Source organism: Dermacentor andersoni, chromosome 3 (genome assembly GCF_023375885.2).
Source record: "Dermacentor andersoni chromosome 3, qqDerAnde1_hic_scaffold, whole genome shotgun sequence".
Taxonomy (NCBI): Eukaryota; Metazoa; Arthropoda; class Arachnida; order Ixodida; family Ixodidae; genus Dermacentor; species Dermacentor andersoni.
Window position 1 is genome coordinate 136,984,263 of NC_092816.1, and position 21,325 is coordinate 137,005,587.

The 21,325-nt window shown below is 47.9% G+C and overlaps 1 protein-coding gene across 1 annotated transcript in view; it reads right to left on the minus strand.

The window, feature by feature from the left end:
• Positions 1 to 20,519, minus strand: part of LOC126525177 (uncharacterized) — a 35,539-nt gene extending 15,020 nt beyond the window's left edge. Inside the window, exons 1-2 of the mRNA XM_050173229.3 lie at positions 20,429 to 20,519; positions 10,747 to 10,843 (exon numbers count right to left, since the gene is read on the minus strand). Of these exons, the coding sequence (XP_050029186.2) occupies positions 10,747 to 10,813 (67 nt within the window). The 5' untranslated portion in view covers positions 10,814 to 10,843; positions 20,429 to 20,519. The remainder of the gene's footprint in view (positions 1 to 10,746; positions 10,844 to 20,428) is intronic.
• Between the last annotated feature and the right edge of the window lie 806 nt (positions 20,520 to 21,325).

Genomic DNA, 21,325 nt, shown 5'->3' on the forward strand with positions numbered 1-21,325 from the left:
CCTCTCCTATTAGCCTTTCATGCGTGATTATTTGCTCTTTGTAATGCATCTTGAAAACATGGGGCGTACGACTACGCGAATGGATCATGGTACTCAAGGAACTCGTACAATGCTTAGTGGGCTGCCTCAGGTTCCTGAGGTCGCTGACTGTCTTTGTGCACGACCATCGGCTCATGAGGTGAAGGCGGCATTATCTTCCGTGAAGCGTGGCTCGTTCCCAGGGCCAGAAGGGTTGCCTGTTGAGGTTTATTTACCCTCCTGGGATGATATTAGTGTCACTATCGTTTCTGTTATCAACCGCTGGTCTGAGAACTTTGAATTCTAGTCTAGTTTTCGCGGTGGTCACATTGTTCTGATGCCTGAGCACGATCCATCAGCAGTGCGTCCAGAGGATTGGAGGCCAATCACGCTTCTCAGCTTTGACTACAGAACCTTCACAGCTGTTGTCGCTCGACGTTTGGCTAGCCCGATGCTTTTCTTAATAGAACACTATCAGGCATGCTCGGTCCTTGACAGTGAGATACAGAGTATCTCGTTCACCGAGCGTGGCATAATGACGTGCACGTATGACCAGGTCAGCGCTGTGGACCATGTGCCTAGCTCTAGGTTTCACTAGATCGAGAAAAGCATTCGATCGCCTTGAACATAGCTACATATTTAGTGTACTAACTTGGTTTGTCTTTTTGTCAAATTTTGTTGAACTTATTAGGAATACCTGTTCAAATATCTGAAGTACATTGTTTCTTGATGGTCGTGACAATGCACAATTATTGACCATCACTCGTGGTGTTCGTCAAGGGTGCCCTCTATCCCCAGTACTCTTTGTACTCAGTCTTGAGTCATTTCTGCGCTCGGTACTGAGAGACCCATACCTTCACGGTCTCCCATTGTCTGGTAGCCGTGTTGTGAAAGTGACAGCCTTCGCTGATAAGATCACATTGTATTTCAGGAATGAAGATAGCTTATCCCGTAGCCTTCGTATCTTCACGGAGTGCGGAAATATTTCAGATACTGCACTAAATATTTCAAAATGTCGGTACTTGTTCATTGGTTCCCCCATAGACAAGCCTAAGTAAGTCCCCTTTACTGTCTCCAATATAGTGATTCTATTCGTATTATAGGCTTTGATTACACCTATGATGGCATGTCAGACTCTGTGTGGTTCTCAATTCTTGAACATGAAATCCGAAATATTCAGGATGTTCAAGGGTACGACTTACCCCTATTAGAAAGAAGCTGCTTAGCACAGTCAGTATTCTGCGGCCGTTAGTGGTACGTTTGCCACGGTGTACAGCCACCATTAAGGGTTACTTGGTCATTGCAGCGCCTTCTTGGTTCCTTCTTTTGGTCGGGCAGTACAGAACTGGTCTCTCGAGCGGCGCTTGGGCAACTACGTGTCGTTCTGGGTTTGCATTCATATCCATGTCCGTCGGCTGCCGGCTGCTTGCTCTGCGATTTCTGCTACGCCTTTTACAACGTGATCAGTGTCCCGCGAGTGAACTCGCCTGCTATTTCCTCGGCACAAAAATTCGTTGCATGTTACCGGGCGTACGTTTAAATCGATGGCCACAAGTGTTAAACGCACCTCCATTTTCCTCTACGGCCATGGCATTTTTATCGGCATGAACAGCAGGCATGTCCTGATGTAGACGTCCTTGAAAACCGTGTTTTGTATACAATATCAGCCTTACGGCTTCCTCTGGATACCCCAGCGTGGCGCGCACATTCCAGTAATGTGCCCTTTCTGCCTGGCCACCTTCATGACTTCATGTGGCGTTTACGGTGGCAAGTGCTCCCAACGAGTGACAGACTAAAGCAGTGGCGCATAGTCCCATCTTCGCTGTGTCCCAGTTGCCCCCTTCAAGAATCCAACAAACATGTGCTGCTGCAATGCGTCGTTGCTAGGGTATCTTGGAGGGCCGTTCATGATGGTTTCCGCGGCGTTGGAGTTAACCGCTTTATTACATCTGGTCGCTGCTCACGTGGCCGCTTTACGCGACTTTTAATTGCTGCGGGAGCCTTCTTTCTGTGGCGTAACCGGTGCGAGGGAGCTGCCGCGGGACATCGTCGCCGCACTCCGTTTCCACGTCTGGAGAGGCTTTACTCTGAGCTCCTGTCATTTCTTTCAAGTGAGCTGTTCTTCCTTCGGGGAGAGGAGTTTCTCTGACAGTGGTCATGCCGTTTACTGTCGGTGCTTGATGGACGTCTATGGCCCAATTTTCCACTAGCATGGTTCTTGTAGCCAGGTCATGAAAAATATTGATTGAATGCACACAGTATGTAGATGCCCGTGATTACCGTGTGTGCGTGCTCTCGTATACACGATCATTTTTGCATATACACATATCATAGCAACTTTACAAAATTATGTAAGATGCCTCTGTCATATCAACGTTGTACATAATCATTGTGTACACTGTACGTATTCAGCATGATCTTATATAATATCACAATTAGTTTATATGTAACTGTGCTTCTCTGTGGGTCTATGTGGTCATATTTTAGTGAGTGTGGACTCGAACCATTCTTTGAAACTGCTTCGTACTTTGTATATGTTATCGTCCTGGAGCAATTGTGCCTTCATTGTGACTCAGTGTTCGTATCGTCTTTTGTTGAAATAAACTTTTTCTAATGGGACGCCGACGCCGGATTTTCTGCGACACATGGCCCTTAACGCTTTCACATTGATATCATCAATTTCAAATACGAGGCATCTACGCGTGCGCGTAAAAAATTAGGCATCGACAGTTAAGATTACTTACTTACTCAGTGAAGATACGAAGGCTACGGGATAAGCTACCTTCATTCCTGAAATACAATGTGATGTCATCGGCGAAGGCTGTCACTTTCACAACACGGCTACTAGACAATGGGAGACCGTGCAGGTATGGGTCTCTCAGTACCGAGCGCATAAATGACTCAAGACTGAGTACAATGTGTACCGGGGATAGAGGACACCCTTGACGAACACCACGAGTGATGGTCAATAATTGTGCATTGTCACGACCATCAAGAAACAATGTACTTCTTATATTTGAACAGGCATTCCTAATAAGTTCAACAAAATTTGACAAAAAGACAAACCAGGTCAGTACACTAAATATGTAGCTATGTTCATGGCGATCGAATGCTTTTCTCGATCTAGTGAAACCTAGAGCTAGGCACATGGTCCACAGCGCTGACCTGGTCAAGCGTGCAGGTCATTATGCCACGCTCAAGGAACGAGGAACTTACAAGGAACTCAAGGAACTTACGTTTTAGCATTTTAGCCCTTTTCGTGAAGCGATTTTTTTCCGTGCGTTCCTTGTCCGCGCAAGCTTTCGCCTGCGCTCTAACTGCGCCTCGTTAAGGCCAAATCAAAACGCACCAAGCGTCTCAACGAGCTCGCTTACCCGTGTGCGACTTCACGTGTGCAATGACGCATGCGCTAGGCACAGCTTTACTCAACCAGAACCGCAAAGCCACCGTAGAGCCGGGAAAACGTGCTCGTCTCGCACCCACACCGAAGTTTACCCAATTTTCTTTACTTTACGGCGATTTATTTTCTTCATTTGACTAAGGCAATAATTTACTTTGTTCACAATAATCCTTCCGTGAAATGCGACGTTAATCCGAGCATTTTGTGACGTGTTTTTAATATTTGCGGTGTCAGGTCGGCTCTTTTTAGTGCCATCTTTCGGTCACGCCCACGGATTTTCGCGTAATATCGAGTATAATGCTTTCGCATTAAAATGGGATGGCCAGTTCAATGTTTCTGGCAAAGGCCGGCTGATTATTATTGCGATAGGCTTTACACTCTTTGCGTAATATTGAAAGCATGCCTGGAACGACAGCATTTTTTATATGCGTAAGCGTTTTGGTGCCTACCCCACGAGAAAACCCGTCCATCCGTCTGTCACGTAAGACCTTCGCTGTAACGAAATTTACGTAAAAAAACAAAATCTATTTGAAAGGTAAAACGTTGGCAGGGGCGAGCTTCGAACCTAATACCGCTCGCTGAGAAACCGAGTGTCTTACCCAGTGGGCTAAACGCCATTCTTTTTCCCCCACACTTTGGATAATATTGTTACGCATGAAGAAAACGAAGACCATTGAACGTGCTTGCGGTCCCGAGTGGAAGAAGGAAGAAGAGGACGACGCTCGGTTGATAAACCAGCTGACCGCTCTTGCGCTCACCTTCGCGACTTAAAGTATACGGTCCCGTTCATCCGTAAGGGTTACAAACGGTCTCCTTCGCGCGCAACAAAGTGGTAGAGGTGCGGGTTACCGCTCACAACAACGGAACCATCACTGCCGCAGCTTCGTCGAAGCCGTCGACTTGCCGGCCTCCCGCCATCAGCCGTGACCATCTTCGACATGCCAGAAGAAGGAGCCACTCCGAGGGCAGCGCCTAGCAGTCCACTGCCATACTACCGTGTTCCACCCACCTTCGGAGGCAAAGCGGGGGAAGATGCCGACGAGTGGCTCGTCCACTACAAACGAGTGAGCAAATTCAACGGGTGGGATGCAACCGCTCAGCTCACCAATGTGGTGTTCTCCCTGACCGATACCGCCCTCGTGTGGTATGAGAACCACGAGGACGCGCTTACGACGTGGGAACATTTTGTTGACGAGTTAAAGGCGTGTTTTGGGGACTCAGTCGCCAAAAAGAAGCGTGCGGAGCAGACACTGTCGCAACAGGCGCAGCTACCAGGTGAGACATGCACAACATACATCGAAGAAGTGTTAAAGCTGTGCAAGGTGGTCAATGCTCGCATGTCGGAAGAAGATAAAGTTGGACATTTGCTGAAAGGAGTGGCTGAGGATGTCTACAATTTTCTAATTGGAAAGGAGAGCCTCAGTTCTGTGTCCGACGTCATTCGGCACTGCAGAACTTTTGAAAAGCTCAAGATGCGTCGGATTGCGCCAAAGTTTGGTCGGTTGGCAAACGTTACGACGGTTGCCAGTGTGGACACGAGTCCTTGCCTCGACCTTCCTTCGACCATCCGACAGATTGTCCGCGAGGAACTTTCCCGCCGCGAAGGGTTGTTGCATTCAACTGTTGACCACCATGGCGTGTACACGTCACGAGAGGCTATGACGGCGCCACATTCGGCCCCTTGGCAACCGATGGTTACCGCAGCGGCCGTGGAGTACAGCGCAGCCCCACAGTCGAGGATGACAACACGCCCGCCGACTCCGCGCTATGACCAACGCACTCAGCGCACGCCTTTTCGACGCCCGATGTATCGTCGTGACACACGCCACGAACCAACCCACTACACGCGGGAAAATGATAATATCCGCTTCATCGACGAACGACCAAGGTTTCGACCTCTCCCGGTGTGTTATTCCTGTGGTGTCCCGGGTCATATATCGCGGTTTTGCAACCAGCGTATGACCACGTGGTATGGCCAGCCGTCAGAGTTTTCTCGGCCCTCCGAACGGCCACACGGTGCCCCGTGGCCAGCACACGTATCGTCTGGCGACGAGTATTGGCCGAGCAGCTCCCGGAATCGCTCCCCAGCATCTGACAGAAGTTTGACACCCCCACCGCAACGTCGTGCTCTTCGTTCTCCCTCACCGCTGCGTCGCACCGCGTCCCCTTCGTCACCGGAAAACTAGCTAGCGCGGCCGATGGAGGTGAGGTCGCTGGAGACGTGCTACTGACAGAAATACCTCCTGTGTTGATGCTGAAAAACAAAGTGCGCGTGCTTGTAGATAATGTCCCTGTGATGGCTCTGGTGGACACAGGCGCAACAATTTCGGTCATGAGTGTCTCTTTTAAACACATGTTAGGGCGAAAGGTTTTGTTTAAATGGGACGAAGATTCAAAGTTCTGTGGAGTGAGTGGTGAGCCGTTGCGACCTATTGGTGTGTGTATTGCTGACGTATTTTTGGGAGGTCATGTTATTACGACAGAGTTTGTAATTATTCCTCGGTCGACCCATGATGTTATTCTCGGCATGGACTTCTTGCGGGAGTGTGGTGCTACTGTCGACTGCCGCACAGGAAAAGTATTCTTAAGTGGTAGGATTCCATCAGGACTCCTGGAGAACCCTGTAGATCGCGAAACTACACTGTGTGTTTGTGGTGATACGGTCATACCTGCATCATCTACCGTTTGCGTTCCCGTTGTCTGTTGCGGCGCCGATTCCGACTGCTTCGAAGCTACCGTAGAACCGATGCACTTTAACTGTATGAAGAAGTATGTGTTGGTGCCACATTGTGTGGTGTCGATCAAAGGCGGACGCACTGGCTTATGGACCGTAAACTATTCTAAGGAGCCCGTCATACTATCAGATGGCATGAAATTAGCATTCGCCAGGGAACACGCGTCCTTATCAGTGGCTGAACTTACAGATGTGCCGGAAGAACCTGATGGCCACAGTTCGGAAACGGCCCTTTTGTCGATGGTAAATAAATCGCTCAGCACGAGTGAACGCCGAACGTTAGTGGGTGTGCTTTCGAAGCACGTTTCGGTATTCGACTTTGCGCAGAAGGACAATATACCTGCAATCCCTGCGTCTCGAACGCGCCATACCATCAACACGGGTTCGGCAAATCCGATTAGACAAAAGCCATATCGTGTTTCACCATCAGAGCGCCAGATTATCAACGAACAAGTGCACGAAATGATGAAAAAGGGAGTCGTACAAGAGCCAGCAAGTCCGTGGGCAGCTCCAGTGATTCTTGTTAAAAAAAAAGATGGATCTTGGAGATTTCGCGTCGACTATCGCCGTTTGAATGCTGTAACAAAAAAGGACGTGTACCCACTCCCACGTATTGATGACGCAATAGACTGCCTTCATTCCGCCTCTTACTTTTCCTCAGTAGATTTACGATCCGGCTATTGGCAAATTCCGATGCATCCTGACGACAAGGAGAAGACTGCCTTTGTAACCCCTGACGGGCTCTTCGAATTTAATGTGATGCCATTTGGATTGTGCAACGCTCCGGCAACTTTCGAGAGATTTATGGACACTGTATTGCGTGGCTTGAAGTGGAACATCTGCAAGTGCTACCTCGACGACGTCGTCATCTTTGGCCGCACCTTCAGCGAACACAACTCGCGTCTGGATATTGTCCTGAACTGCATCAGAAACGCTGGTCTAGTTTTAAACTCTAAGAAATGCCACTTCGGAGACCGCCAAACCCTTGTGCTTGGGCACCTCGTCGACAAGGATGGCATCCGCCCTGATCCCCAGAAAACAGCAGCCGTTGAAGCGTTCAGTGCACCGCGCTGTGTCAAGGAGCTCCGTAGTTTTCTGGGGCTTTGTTCCTATTTCCGCCGATTTATTCCTAAATTCGCCGACGTTGCGTATCCGCTGACATGCCTGCTACGAAAGGACGCCCCCTTTGAGTGGACTCCGGAGTGCGACTCTTCTTTTCGTCAGTTGAAGTTCCTGCTGACGTCACGACCGGTTCTTCAACACTTCAGTCCTTCAGCTCCGACAGAACTCCATACGGATGCCAGTGGCATAGGTATTGGTGCCGTCCTAGTTCAACGCTACGGTGACCGCGAACACGTGATCGCATATGCAAGCCGCTCATTAAGTAGGCCCGAGCAGAATTACACTGTGACGGAACAAGAATGCCTCGCGGTAATATTTGCGGTTCAGCGGTTTCGTTCTTACCTGTATGGACGCCCCTTTACAGTGGTCACCGACCACCACTCATTGTGTTGGCTTGTGAATCTTCGTGACCCTTGTGGCCGCCTTGCGCGCTGGGCGCTCCGACTGCAAGAATACAGCTTCACCGTCTCTTATAAGAGTGGTCGACGACACGCTGATGCGGACTGTCTCTCGCGTATGCCACTTAGTACTACGGACTGTGACGCCGACGACTTCGATCACCTCGTGGCTTCTGTGTCACCGCGTTTTCCAGACGTCGTCTGCTTCAAAACCGAGCAGCGAAAAGACGATAAATTAACACCGCTCTTCACCGCTACGACCGCCTCGACGACAGCAAACCATTTCTGTGTACGTGATGGACTCCTCTATAAGAAGAACTTTTCCAGCACTGGCGCACGTTTTCTCCTAGTGGTGCCGGAGAGCCTTCGCACAGCAATTCTGAGTGCTATGCACGACGACGCTACGTCTGGCCATCTAGGTTCGGCGAGGACGCTCTACCGGATTCAGGAACGCTTTTATTGGCCTGGAATGCGACAATCTGTTGAGACGTATGTGGCCAGCTGCATGCAGTGTCAGCGCCACAAACGGCCATCTACTGCTCCAGCAGGTCTTCTGCAGCCGATCCCGCCTCCAAGCACGCCTTTCCAACAAGTGGGCATTGACTTCGTAGGCCCATTTCCAAAATCAGCCAAGGGAAACCGTTGGATAGTTGTTTGCGTCGACTACCTCACACGCTACTGCGAGACGGCGGCCGTGCCCTCCGCAACTGCCACTCACGTTTCAACATTCCTGCTGCAATATGTGATCCTGCGACATGGTCCGCCTCGCGTGATCATCAGCGACCGTGGACGACAATTCACAGCAGACGTCGTAGAGGAGCTGCTTCGTTTGTGTGATTGCCACTTGCGTCACTCGACACCATACCATCCACAAACGAATGGGCTTACGGAGCGCACCAACCGAACAATTGTAAACATGCTATCTATGTACGTTTCATCCGACCACAAGAACTGGGATGACGTACTGCCTTTTATCACGTACGCATTCAACACCGCCAAGCACGAGACCACCGGCTATAGCCCTTTCTTCCTCCTGTACGCACGGCCACCCCAGTACACAATCGACACTGTTTTCCCCTTCTGCAGTCACGAAAATCCCACTGTCGCCGAGACTCCCTGCCTCGCCGAAGAAGCTCGTCGTATTGCTCGTTTGCGCACTTTGGCATCGCAGGACAGATCAAAAGCACGCTACGACATTCGCCACCGTCCGGTAACCTATCGCCCTGGTGATTTAGTTTGGCTGTGGACTCCAGTACGGAAACGCGGGTTATGCCAAAAGCTTTTGGCCACCTACGATGGACCGTTTGTGATTATTAACAGACTCACGGAAGTCACGTATAACATAGCTCGCCTCACGGCGCGTGGTAGAAGAGCTGCCAAGACACAAGTGGTCCATGTCGCCCGCTTGAAATTGTTCACGTCAAGACACATGGATTGACTCGCCCGGCGGGCTTCGTCTGCGACGAGAGGAATGTTACGCATGAAGAAAACGAAGACCAGTGAACGTGCTTGCGGTCCCGAGTGGAAGAATGAAGAAGAGGACGACGCTCGGTTGATAAACCAGCTGACCGCTCTTGCGCTCACCTTCGCGACTTAAAGCAAACGGTCCCCTTCATCCGTAAGGGTTACAAACGGTCTCCTTCGCGCGCAACAATATGAATGTGTTGTAATAGTGGTAGGAAACAAATTCCAAAGGGGAGCAGTTTCTATGAAGGCTGTGTTGAAAGATTTGGTGATGCGGGAATGAAAGCTATCTCTATATGACCACAAATAAAGTCACCTTGCAGCATTGTAAAGATAGCAAAATTCTAATTTTACGAAAATGCTTATAGGTGGTCGCGGGATGTGCCTTCCATTGTGGCGTTCCTTCACCGACCGAAATGCACCCGATCTCTGAAGGCTTATGTGCTTCACTACACGCAATACACACAGCAAGCAGTCAGTGAATTGATAAGGATGATAGAGAGTTATGAGAAGCTCATGGGTCTCATCATGGTTAATAATAGTTCGACGCGGATTGATAAGGAGCTAAAGAGAGATTAAGGCTTATGATATCTGGAGCAATTCTGATAAGGTTAATAAGCACTGATAAGCTTTGATGATGATCAGATCAAGTCCGATAAGGATGATAAGGACTGATAAGAGATGACAACGGTCACATCCTGTCCGAAAGGTTGATAAGAACAGATAACTGTTCACAAGCATTGGATCGATTGCGATGATACCGACCGATATGAGTTGGTAAGGCTCGGGTCGAGTCCAATAAGGTTGATAAGAGCCGGAGAGCTCGCATAACACTGGCTTCCTAGAGCGAAAGCGAGGGTGACGTGGCGTCGCGGCGGTGTCCTCTCCCCTCACGGAACCCCTCGCGCGCTAGCCCTGCGGCAGGTAGCGCTCTCCATTCGTCCACTCCGTTCAATTGAGGCGCGCTTGTGACGTAGCGTCGCAGCCAATGGCAATGCGACGTTATGTGCCCTTTCGCTGCTACAAATGACAGACGCACGCTTTTTCGCTGAATGGGCTTTCTCATAAATTTGACGCTTCCTCATCAATAAACGGTGCTCTGTTAGAGTTACAGAATGGGTGCAAAAGGAGAGAAATTAAGCGCAGTCGAGGGCGGCAGAGAACTAGGTGGCTTCATGCAATTTGCACCCATGTAATAAAATCCGCTGGTGCAAGACAGGAGGTGATTACAGATTGAGGGGAGAGGCCTTGGTCCTGAAGTAGACGCATAATATTGTGGTGATAGCGATGACGATCATTAAGTACACAAAACTACGCGGGCTCGCGTACCTTGTCCCGCGACAGCTTTGATCACGCACGTTAACTGGTTCCGAAACATTTTGCAAATCCTGCGCGTCAAAAATAGTTTGCTGCGAAGCCGTTTGTTTGTAAAAAGCCATACATGTTTAGGAACTGCTTTTTGAGGGAGTCAAGTACATGACTTAAAACGCGAACAGAGCTGGCATCATCCTGAAGCACTTTCTAGCGAGCTTTTGTGCTGGTTAATACATTCTCGTGACAGAGTTCTCACATGTCGCTACTAGATATACTTAACGTAAAGACAGGCTTACCACAGATGGAGAGGAAAAGTGCCGCTAGCAATGCACCCTTCCCACTCTTGATCGTCCAAGAAAGCATGTTGGGCGTGTAGCGCAGTCTCAAGTGACCCTGCAGTAAAACAGCTAATGAAGATTGCTAACAATCACATTGTGAACGTATAGCACAACAACCAGAAACTGTCAGCTATTTGATGTGAAGATACTTCTCTAACCATTCAACAGTGCCTATTTACTACACGAATATACTTTAAGAGCAAGCTTTTGCTCAAAGCCAGCTTCTATTACCCAGTTCAAATACAAGTTATATGCAAAAAGTTCTTCATTAGACCACTGCTCAATAAATGCGTTTCAATTAAATGACCCCTAAACAACGCTGTGCTCGAAGGGGAGTGAGTGGTTTCTCTCTCGGCTTCGATACATGCGCCTCAGGTGGTCTCTCGTTCTCGCTACATACTTCTCTAGAAGGCGTGTACTCATTGCGTTACATACAAATGCGTAAGCATTCTTTTGCGAGTAGACCAGCCCCGTCACACGAAAAGTGTAATGCCTTGTATCTGCACAAAAATGCGTAATTTGCAAAGACATTCAGTCGTTGTAATAGCGTAAATTTAAGTGATTGGAAGCTCTATATGTGATAAAGAACAACTTAAACACAAAAAGAAACTAAGAATACTCATAGAGATACATAGGGCTCCTTAGAAAATGCATGGGGAAGCTTATGGTAGGGATGGCCCAACTGAAATTTGTGGTTGAGTCAACTTGAAATGTGGAGGTGGACCAATTGAAAATTGGGGTAGAGCCAACTTAATTTGGGGGTGGGCAAACTTGAAATTTGAACGTGGGCCAACTGAAATTTGGCGGTACTATTACGCATACTTAGACAACTCCAGTGGGGTTTCTGCGTTCTTTTTCTGTGTAAACACCTTCAACTACCGCCTAGCAGCACTTGGATTTTTGGGCTACACGATGTGCCCTCCAAACGCGCGGTAAAAAACATGAAGTTGTTGTCACTGACCCAAATCAAGATGACGCAATCGGCAGTTTCGCATTGACACCGCTAGCAAGGTTTGGCGTTGCGCTCCAACTCTTCCGACGGTGTTCTAAACACGCGCGGGTGCGGCTATATACGGGGCGCCAAAATTTCCTGCGCCCTTAAAAGCTTGAACACGCCGTGTAGGGCGTATACTGGCATCGCACAGCTGCCACTGCGCTGCCCATGAATAGCAGTATATATATATATATATATATATATATATATATATATGTATATATATATATATATATATATATATATATGCGTACGTGCGTGCGTGCGTGCGTGCGTGCGTCTGTGTGTGGAACGACACGGCGACGCCGATGACGAAAATTTGCCTGGAGGGTCCGTATAACTGCTATCGCAATGAACGACAGATGTTTCAGAGCCCGTACGATTTCCTTTGTTACACTAAAGCCGGGGAGATTGTTTCTCTCTCTGCCTTAGTGCGATCCTTCAATACTTTCTATCTCATCACGAAACTTCCGTCTAACGCTATGGGAAAGCTTCGTATAGCGCCCGCAGTCGCCGCATCGTGACGCTGGCGCAAGTAGAAGGTGGACTGGAGTAGACGCAGAAGTGACGCCACAGGCGTTTTGTGCGTACACTCGTTATTGCGCAAGGGCTGCAGTATCGACGTGTGAATATCGTCGACACAACGCACAAATCGCCGCCCTGTTTCTGTACAGTGTTCAGAAACTTCAGCGCGAACAATTTCTACACAACGCCTTGTTTCATTTCGAGGCTCAACTGCGTTCGCAACAGCGGTTTAATTCAAAATTCAAGTTGTACACTTGGACTACATTATCGTTAGAAACCGACTACCGAGCAAAGTTCAAGTCGCACTTTTATGTAATTGCGCATAAAAAACGCGTTTCAAAGTGACAAAGCTAACGAACTGATTAACTAACCAAGCAAATAGGTAATTACTTAACTAACAAATCTAACCAACTGATTTTTGAACTAATTACTGAATTACTAAACACATTACTAATTATTGCTAAATTATTAAATTATTAGTACTTATTAGCGGTGCCCTGTAAATTTAAACACGAACGCATTACACATTAAGTTATTTTGCCAAAAGTTCCCATGATATACTCACTCTACAAACATGCTGACATAAATGTGAGAGAGGCGCCTTTCCTAGTGATAGATTTGCATGATCGCGTAGCCCGGCCACCTGGCGCGGCAGATTGTTCACCTTGTACTTACGCCAGCGCCTCTGGTGGCACCAGAGGCATTCCTACATGAAACTTTCGGGGAAGATTCGGACGAAGAAGACGAGTTCTTGATCAGCTGCGAATCCTGCTTCGCTCTGGTTTTTCAGTTAAATTTGTGCGTGCCGACGCCCCCGTGGCGGAATGATGGACGTTCCGCCCCCTCTGGTGCCAAGGTTGGGGGCTGGCCTCCAAGCTGCAAGTCGGTCTACTGCGCCCGACCACAATAACGCGACTCTGCCAAGGTCATCAAGCTACTCAGACGTCGACGACATGGACTCTGACGGTAAATATACCGAGGTCACAAATCGCCGGTTGAAAAGGAAACTTCGTAGGACATCAAGCGTGAGTGAGCTTAGCTACAATAGGCCGCCCTCACAGTAAGCGTACACAATCGCCTACATCCCCGTCGCTGCTACAGGCAACCTCAATTCCCTCAATAGGCAAACTCTCACTGCCTATCTCGAGAGGCTGGCTCTAGGGCAAATCAGATAGGTTCGAATTAATCCCAGCAGAAACATACTTACTGTTGATGTGACTACACGAATCATCCTCGACACTTTGAAAGCTGTAACTCAGCTAGGAAATATACTTGTCCACTCATTCATCGTACATGGAGGCAGCACCACTGCCGGTGTTATCTACGATGTGGATACAGATATTGATAATGACGATCTCCCAACGCTAATCTCCTCAACTGTCCATATCACAGACATACACCGTTTTGGACGGTCGAGGTGCGTAAAGCTCATTTTTGAGGGAGAGACCTTACCAACACATGTAAAAGTAGGTTGTGTGAGACATCCTGTCCGTCCATACATTCCTAGACCCTTGCAGTGCTGTAAATGCAAGAAAATCGGCCATGTAAGAGCTGTGTGCGTGAACAAGATGGCATGTCCCCGCTGTGGTGGTGATCACGATGAGTTGACGTGTGCTAGCTCTGACTTGAAGTGCCCTAACTGCGATGGGCCGCACGAGGCAACGTCGAAGGACTGTTCAAAATTAAAGACTGAAATGTCCGTGCTAATTGAAATGGTACGAGATCGATCTACACACAAAGAAGCGGCTACCAAGGTCCACTGCCACCAGAGGCGCTCAGATAATCGCAGAAGGAGATCAGCATCGACAGCAGGACAACCTGTACTCCATGAAAAGTCTTCGCGCGCTCCTGCTATTCTTCAAACGCCAGATCCACCTTTAACCACGCCTACTCTTTTGAACACCAGGACACTACTATATGGCCTTCCCTGCCATCTCGGAGTACAGAAGTGCAGCCGGAACGCCAGCGTGAACATGAACCTTCATCGTCGGATGGGCAAATCAAGGCAATGCTTGCAAGTTGATTCGTTAATTGCGAATGCTGCTCATAGGAGTTAAGACGCCCATTACCAAGGCTGCGGTGCAAATTCTCGACGCACTTGAACCAGTGCTCGCTGCTGTATAAAAGCTAGCAAACGCCATGGCATCATCAACTTCGAAATTGTTACTGCAGGAAAGGATAAGCGGTTCCGTAATATTCCAGTGGAACGCACGAGGTCTACGGGGTTGCCTGGTAGATTTTAAACAGAGAGTGCTCGAGCATCAATTTCCAGTTATCGTAATATGCGAGCCGAATATGACATCGCCATTTAGACTCTCTGGATACGAACAATTCGCGTCTGGTACAAGTGGAAATCCTAGCAAAGTTTTACTATGTGTGCAATGTGACCTCACGTATTCGCTAAACCAAGTTCCGGTGCATAACAGCAACGAGTACGTCTCTATAACATTGAAGCTAAAGAGCCGAATAATCTCGATCATCTGTGGCTATATTTCTCCCAGGTGAAGATTTGACTCTGGACACCTGAAACTGTTCTTGACTCCTGCCAAGGACCTCATATTATTGTAGGCGATTTCAACGCGCACCACCCTCTTTGGGGTAGTGGGATCACAAATGTTCGAGGAAGACAACTTCCTAACTTCACAAGCAGCAATGGTCTTGACATATTGAACGACGGCTCACCAACATTTATTCGTGGCAAAACGTACAGCAGCAGTCTCGATTTAGCTAGTGCTTCACGATGCCTTTCGTCTTCTGCTGCCTGGTACAGAGATGCTGAAAGGTATGGCAGTGATCACCTACCTACTTATGAACTACTGAGATGGTTTACAAGATTCCCAAGTTTTCATACGCGACGCACTGACTGGGATGCTTTTCAGAACAAGCTGGAAGAATCCTGCAACTGCATAATTTCACCGAAAGATATTGAACAGCGCATTACTGCAGCAATGCACGCAACAACACGCATCATTCAAACATCCAATTCAAGAACATCCGTTGATGTTATATATGAAGAACTGCGGGCAGTTCATTGATATCAGACTTGAGGACGTCATGCCGTGCAAAAGAAAATTCAAAGATACTTAGTCAAGCTCGACAGACAACGTTGGAGGTCCTTTTGCACCAGCCTGGACCCAAGTAAATCGTTGTCCACGATATGGCATGTTGTACGAGCACTACCATCTTCTCCACAATAACTACGTATCTTCCGAGCTTTGGCTATCATCCAGACGCGCAGTGAGAAGGAAATCGAGGAAGATTGCTGCATACACCTCTCCGGATCTAGAAAATCGGCAGCTTCAGTGCTCAGGTGTGCTCCCCAGACAATGGACGATAGTCTCGACCTCCCATTCACGCTGCAAGAGCTACGTGCAGCGATTTCCTCTTCAAGACACTCAAGTGCGCCTGGGCCTGGTGGCATTACCTATTCTACCTTGCGCCATCTAGGCCCTCGAGCTACTGAAGAGCTTCTGGCTTTATACAATCTCTCTTGGTCCTCGGGAACTGTGCCTGCACACTGGAAGACAAGCGAAATCGTGGCATTTTGAAACCAGGCAAGACACCCCATGCTATGCTTTCCTACAGGCCTGTGGCGCTTGCCAGTTGCATAGGTAAAACCATGGACCGCATTGTTTTGACGCGCATGGGGTGGTTTTTGGTGAAGCGTAATATATATCCAGACGCAATGACAGGCTTCCGAAAGGGTAGGTCGTCGATTGACAGCGTCATTGACCTAGAAACAGCTGTTGAACATCAGAAACGTCGCCGTCGAGTAACGGCTGCTGTTTTTCTTGATATCAAGGGTGCTTTTGACAACGTTCTACATGATGCAATTTTATATGCCCTAGAAGAATGTGGCATCGGTGGACGTATGCATCAGTGGATAGCCAGCTATCTTCAAGAGAGAACGATGTTCATGACAACTCCAGACGGTGGAACAAAGAACCACCCCGTCTATCGTGGAGTGCCTCAAGGAGGTGTATTGAGCCCAACCTTATTTAATATCGTTCTCATTGGACTGGTCAAAGAACACGCAGGCACAGTCTCGGTCTCTGTGTACGCAGATGACATATGTATATGGACCACGAGCTTAACGCGCTTGCAAGTGCAAACGAAGCTGCAGCGCGCGGTGTCAATAACGTCGACATACCTTAACAGTCAGGGACTGCAGGTCTCACCGGAAGAAAGTGTAACCATGGTATTTACACGGAAGTCAATGGCCTGCGACCCCGTTATGATTGATGGGAAGATAATACCTTCGGTAACCGACTACAAGTTTCTCGGAGTCATCGTCGACCGTAGGTTATCTTGTTCGAAGCACCTCACTGGATTAAGAAAATAGCTGGACAGCTTTACTCAGATCATTCGACATATGTCTAGAAAATCATGGGGTCCATCCAAATCATCTCTTCTGCAGCTCTACCAGGCACTTTTTGTTGGCTACTTCCGCTACAGTGCGCCTGTACTTTCTCGGGTTAGTACAACTGCTGTACGCACACTTGAAAGTGCTCAGGCTCGCGCACTGAGAATTTGCCTAGGACTACCACGATGTGTGTCTACTTGGAGCACTATTGCAGAGGCACGTCCGTGCCCAGCTTGAGTTTACCTGCAACATGAGCCATTGCGAGTGCATCTAAGGCTACTGACTGGACACAGGAATCATCCACTCACGAACGTCACAAGCATACGGCCTGCCGCCGCCTACTCAGAAGCCGTGTTGTCGCAGCAAGACTTATTGCCGTCGGACTTTGAACCGTATGACATACCCGAAGTTCCACTCTGCACGATGGCAAAGCCAATGGTGAGAGTTTCACTACCTGGAATATCGAAGAAGTCGAAAATGCCGCTTGCTGGGCTCACGCATTGCGCATTATCATAAATTGCTTACATGTATGGATATTCCGAACATATTTTTACGGATGGTTCTGTGACACAGACCTCTTCCGCGGCGGCCTACACGGTACCAGGAATGGGGATCGCACAACGGTTCAAGATAGGACACAGGACATCGTCTACAGCAGCTGGGTTGACAGGAGTTCGAGAAGCAATTCACTGCATACTGAAACAAAGCCTCGAAAAGTGGACAGTGTTCTGTGACTCAAAACCAGCACTGCAACTCATCAGGGATTATATGAATGACACAACCCCATATAGTCCTCTGTTTTATGACATCATGTCTCTGCCTGCTGAGGCGTCTCATTCCGGGCATACCATCGTGGTGCACTGGATTCCTGGCCATTGTGGAATAGCTGGAAATGAACAGGCTGACGCGGAAGCAAAAAAGTCGCACACTGACGGAACCATTATAAAAATTCATTTTTCCCGGTATGACATTAACACCTTGCTGCATAACGCCATCAAAACCTCTATGGCGCGACATTGGGACAACCCTGAACATCGGTAAGAGCGCCTCCATAGACTTGACGCTGGTTTACAATTCCGGCTTCCACTTCGGTTGCGGAGAGGCCAGGAAACATTCACTCATCGATTACGGCTGGGTGTGGCATACACCCACCGATACCTTCGCAAGATTGGACAAGCACGGGACCCTGACTGCAGCGTCTGTCACACTCCCGAGACAACAGCTCACGTACTTTGCGTGTGCCCTCAATATGCGGTGAACGAAGAACACTCAAATCTACTGTTGACTGCTTGGACTCCCGCACCTTTTCGGAAGAAAAGCTTTTGGGCGCGTGGAGGAGTGTTGACTCGGCCCAACGTGCCATAAGATCACTTTTGAACTTTCTAGGTGAGACTGGTTTAGACGATCGCCTCTGGAACCTATGAGACGTGCAGTCAGTGCGAAATGGGTTTGCGCAATAACTTTTTGTGACAAGATTACTTTTTGCGTGGACGAGATTACTCTTGCGTGTATTGCGCCTACAGTGCGCATCCGCATAATGGACAACGTGTATATAGTATCTCATTGTAACATAACATAATCACCAGCCACCTACCTTTCCCTGTATTTCCCACTTCCCCCTTCCCCAGTGAGGAGTAGCAAGCTAGAGACACGCTCTCCAGGCCGACCTCTCCTCATTTCTATTCATTAAAATCTACTCCTCCTCTTCCTCGGGGAAGCTTCCTGACCATGTGACCAATGAACCCGTACGTGCTCTGAAACGCATCCATGCTTTTTCATGTTGATTTGGTCAGTTAGTGCAACTTAATCATCATGTTTTCTGACCAGGAGAATTGTCGCCATGTCCACTACAGTGCAAGGAATTCCACACGTAGTGAAACCAGTTGACTGCGCACAACTGCTGAGTGAGACGGGGAAGAGCAGGTGTGCCATTGCACGGCAAAGGCATTCTGGCCAACTGAACGGAACTAATTTCGCGCGTACAAGGGCCAATCGACAGGTACTACGCTGGTTTCGTCACATGCACGATCCCGTTGGTGTCACGACGGCTTAAACAAACAGGAACAGAGTGGAGAGGAGCGCGCGATTGTTTTTAAACTATCAAAGGTGGTTTAAGGGCTATTTAAAACAAAGACATTACCTGCATTGACTCTAACTAGTGCAGTTTTAATTTAGAGGCTGGATTCCTTTTTTTCTTTTTGAAGAATTGCCATAAATTGATGCGATTAAAAAACACGCATAATTTACAAATTTGCAGCTGTGCACCAATAACAGCTATCCCCCTACCATGTATTACATCTGTTAAAAATTTATATTAGAAAATTGTGATCTACAAGCTTAAAGATTACGTTACGTTGTCACGATGCTTACGAGTCTTTCGCAAAATTTCTACTCACATATTAGTGGTACATCTTAAAGTGCCGTATAGTACATGAACTTTGCTCGCTTTGGATGCCTCAGTATGGGCACTTTCCAAGCTTGTCACAACGCTTTTATTACTGAGCTACAGCGTTGTAACCAAGGTGTCGAATCCAACAAAAATAATGCCGGTTTGGTTCGCGTTCGCATCCAACGGGCTGCGATTTCGTTCAGGTTCAGTTCCGGTTCGGAGAAGTTAAATATTATACCGGTTCCCGAACCCTTATGCAACACTGAACCGGTTCGCCGATCAGTTCGGCACAGTAACCTTTATCGCTATTTCCCTAAGATGGCGACGTGCTACAGAGTGTTATTGACTTGTCCGCATCACACATGCGCAAGTTTCTTTCAGAAGGGGGAAGGAATGGGCTCGCTGGTGCCGAGCAATAGTACCAACTTATGGGGGCGTTGGAATAGTGAATTTTTTTAATTGAATCGTATACGAATATTCGAGAGAAATGACCGGGCAATATCGAAGCAAATATTGAACACTCACAACTAAAAAAAAAAAGAAAGTGAAGTTAAAAGTTTTAAGGAGTATGCTCGACAACAAAAAGCTTGTTTACATTATTTGGTACGTGTACACCAGGGATGTTATGAAGAAAAGCTGTTACGAACTGTTTCTATTCTCTTTCTGGGCAATCAGCCCTCCACGGATGGGTCGAATTTTTTTTTCAAACTGCCCCCGCTCAACCTGGAGGTCACCGACGTCACGAAAACCGCGAAAACCTCATAAGGCGTGTGCACATTGATTATTTATGTTTAGACCAACCGAAAGAAAAATGATCTTGAAATTACTACGTCGCGTACCCCTTCGAAAGGCCGGTTTTAAAAAAGCCCACCAACCACGGTAAGTTGCAAAAGTTGTAAATCTAACTTTATTGACAAACGAGTCACAAATATGGCTACTATTTTAACGTTCATAACTCACAACTAGCGCAGGAAGGTGGAGCGATTTGGTAGTAGTGCTAAATAAGTGAGCTATGGAATGGACTAGAAAAAAAAAAACACGCCCATACCGAAGTACTGTGTGTGTTTATGAAGAAATTAGTTGATACCCAGTATTTCAGGTCACCAGTTAAAGCGGGAAAGTCGCAAAATTGGCACGCAGAACTTTCTTTCAATGTCATTTTAAGAAGAAATTCCTCACAGAATGAGAACAAAAATCACAGCTATAATTCCCCTAGCTGTGATTAAGCATAGTTGCCGCTTCCGTGTATTCAGTGGGCCACACGGGAAGTAATCTTCCACGCAGATAAATTGGTCAGAAAGCGTATTCTCTTCTGCATAAAAAGACACCAATAAAAAAACTTTTAAACGAAAAACATGCAGCAACTCACCTGATTTAATGCTTGGCGTTCTCACTCGGACGCATTCACTGAGATGGCGCGCTCCGCCGGGGCAGCGCCACTTTTGTTCGCGCGCAAAAACTTCCTGCCAGGAATGACGTCACGTGAGACGAGCACAAAAAAAGAAATTAATAGCAGAGCAAAAATCACGTGACGACAAAAATCGCTTCACAGTCACGTCGGATCCTCTGCGAACTATAGCAAATGCTAGTCAGTCGCGAAAAAAACTACTGCGCGTCCGAGCTGCAAGCATTTCAAGGGCAACCCTTGCTATGCCATCTGTGTTACACGTACCGATGCTCCACGTTCTTATAAAAGCTCACTGTTGTAGGAGTACTTCTAATATACATTGTAGCACAGCTATTAGAAAAGGGGCGCAAATGAGCACATACACAAACGAAGAAGACAGGATGCATACGAGCGATGTGCTTGTCATGTCTCCCTCGTTTGCCGACGCTTTAATTATGCGCCCCGCTTCTAACAGCTAGACTTCACCGCCGTGGGTAATACGCCGCACCATATCGTAATACGGAAGCACCGCAAAGAGGCTCGGTCGTACTGAGCTCTGGTGAGCAACGCGAATAGCGAACGGATTATAGGGCGCTGCGCTTGCCGTCGGCAGCGGCGGCATTACCGGCAGTTATGAAGTATCAGGGTTTAACAGCTCGTAATCCTTCTGAATAAACGCTACTTGTGGGCCTTAATTACGCCATTGACATATTGATAACATAAAAGATGTGGGAACACATTTAACCTGTAGTGGAAATTTGTTCTTCCTATTCTTTCAAGCGTTCACCCTCGCGAGCAAAAGTTTGCAGATCGCAGCATCAACAGTGAAAAATTTTCTAGCACAGCTCAGCAACGTGGAGTTGCGTCCCTATACATTGC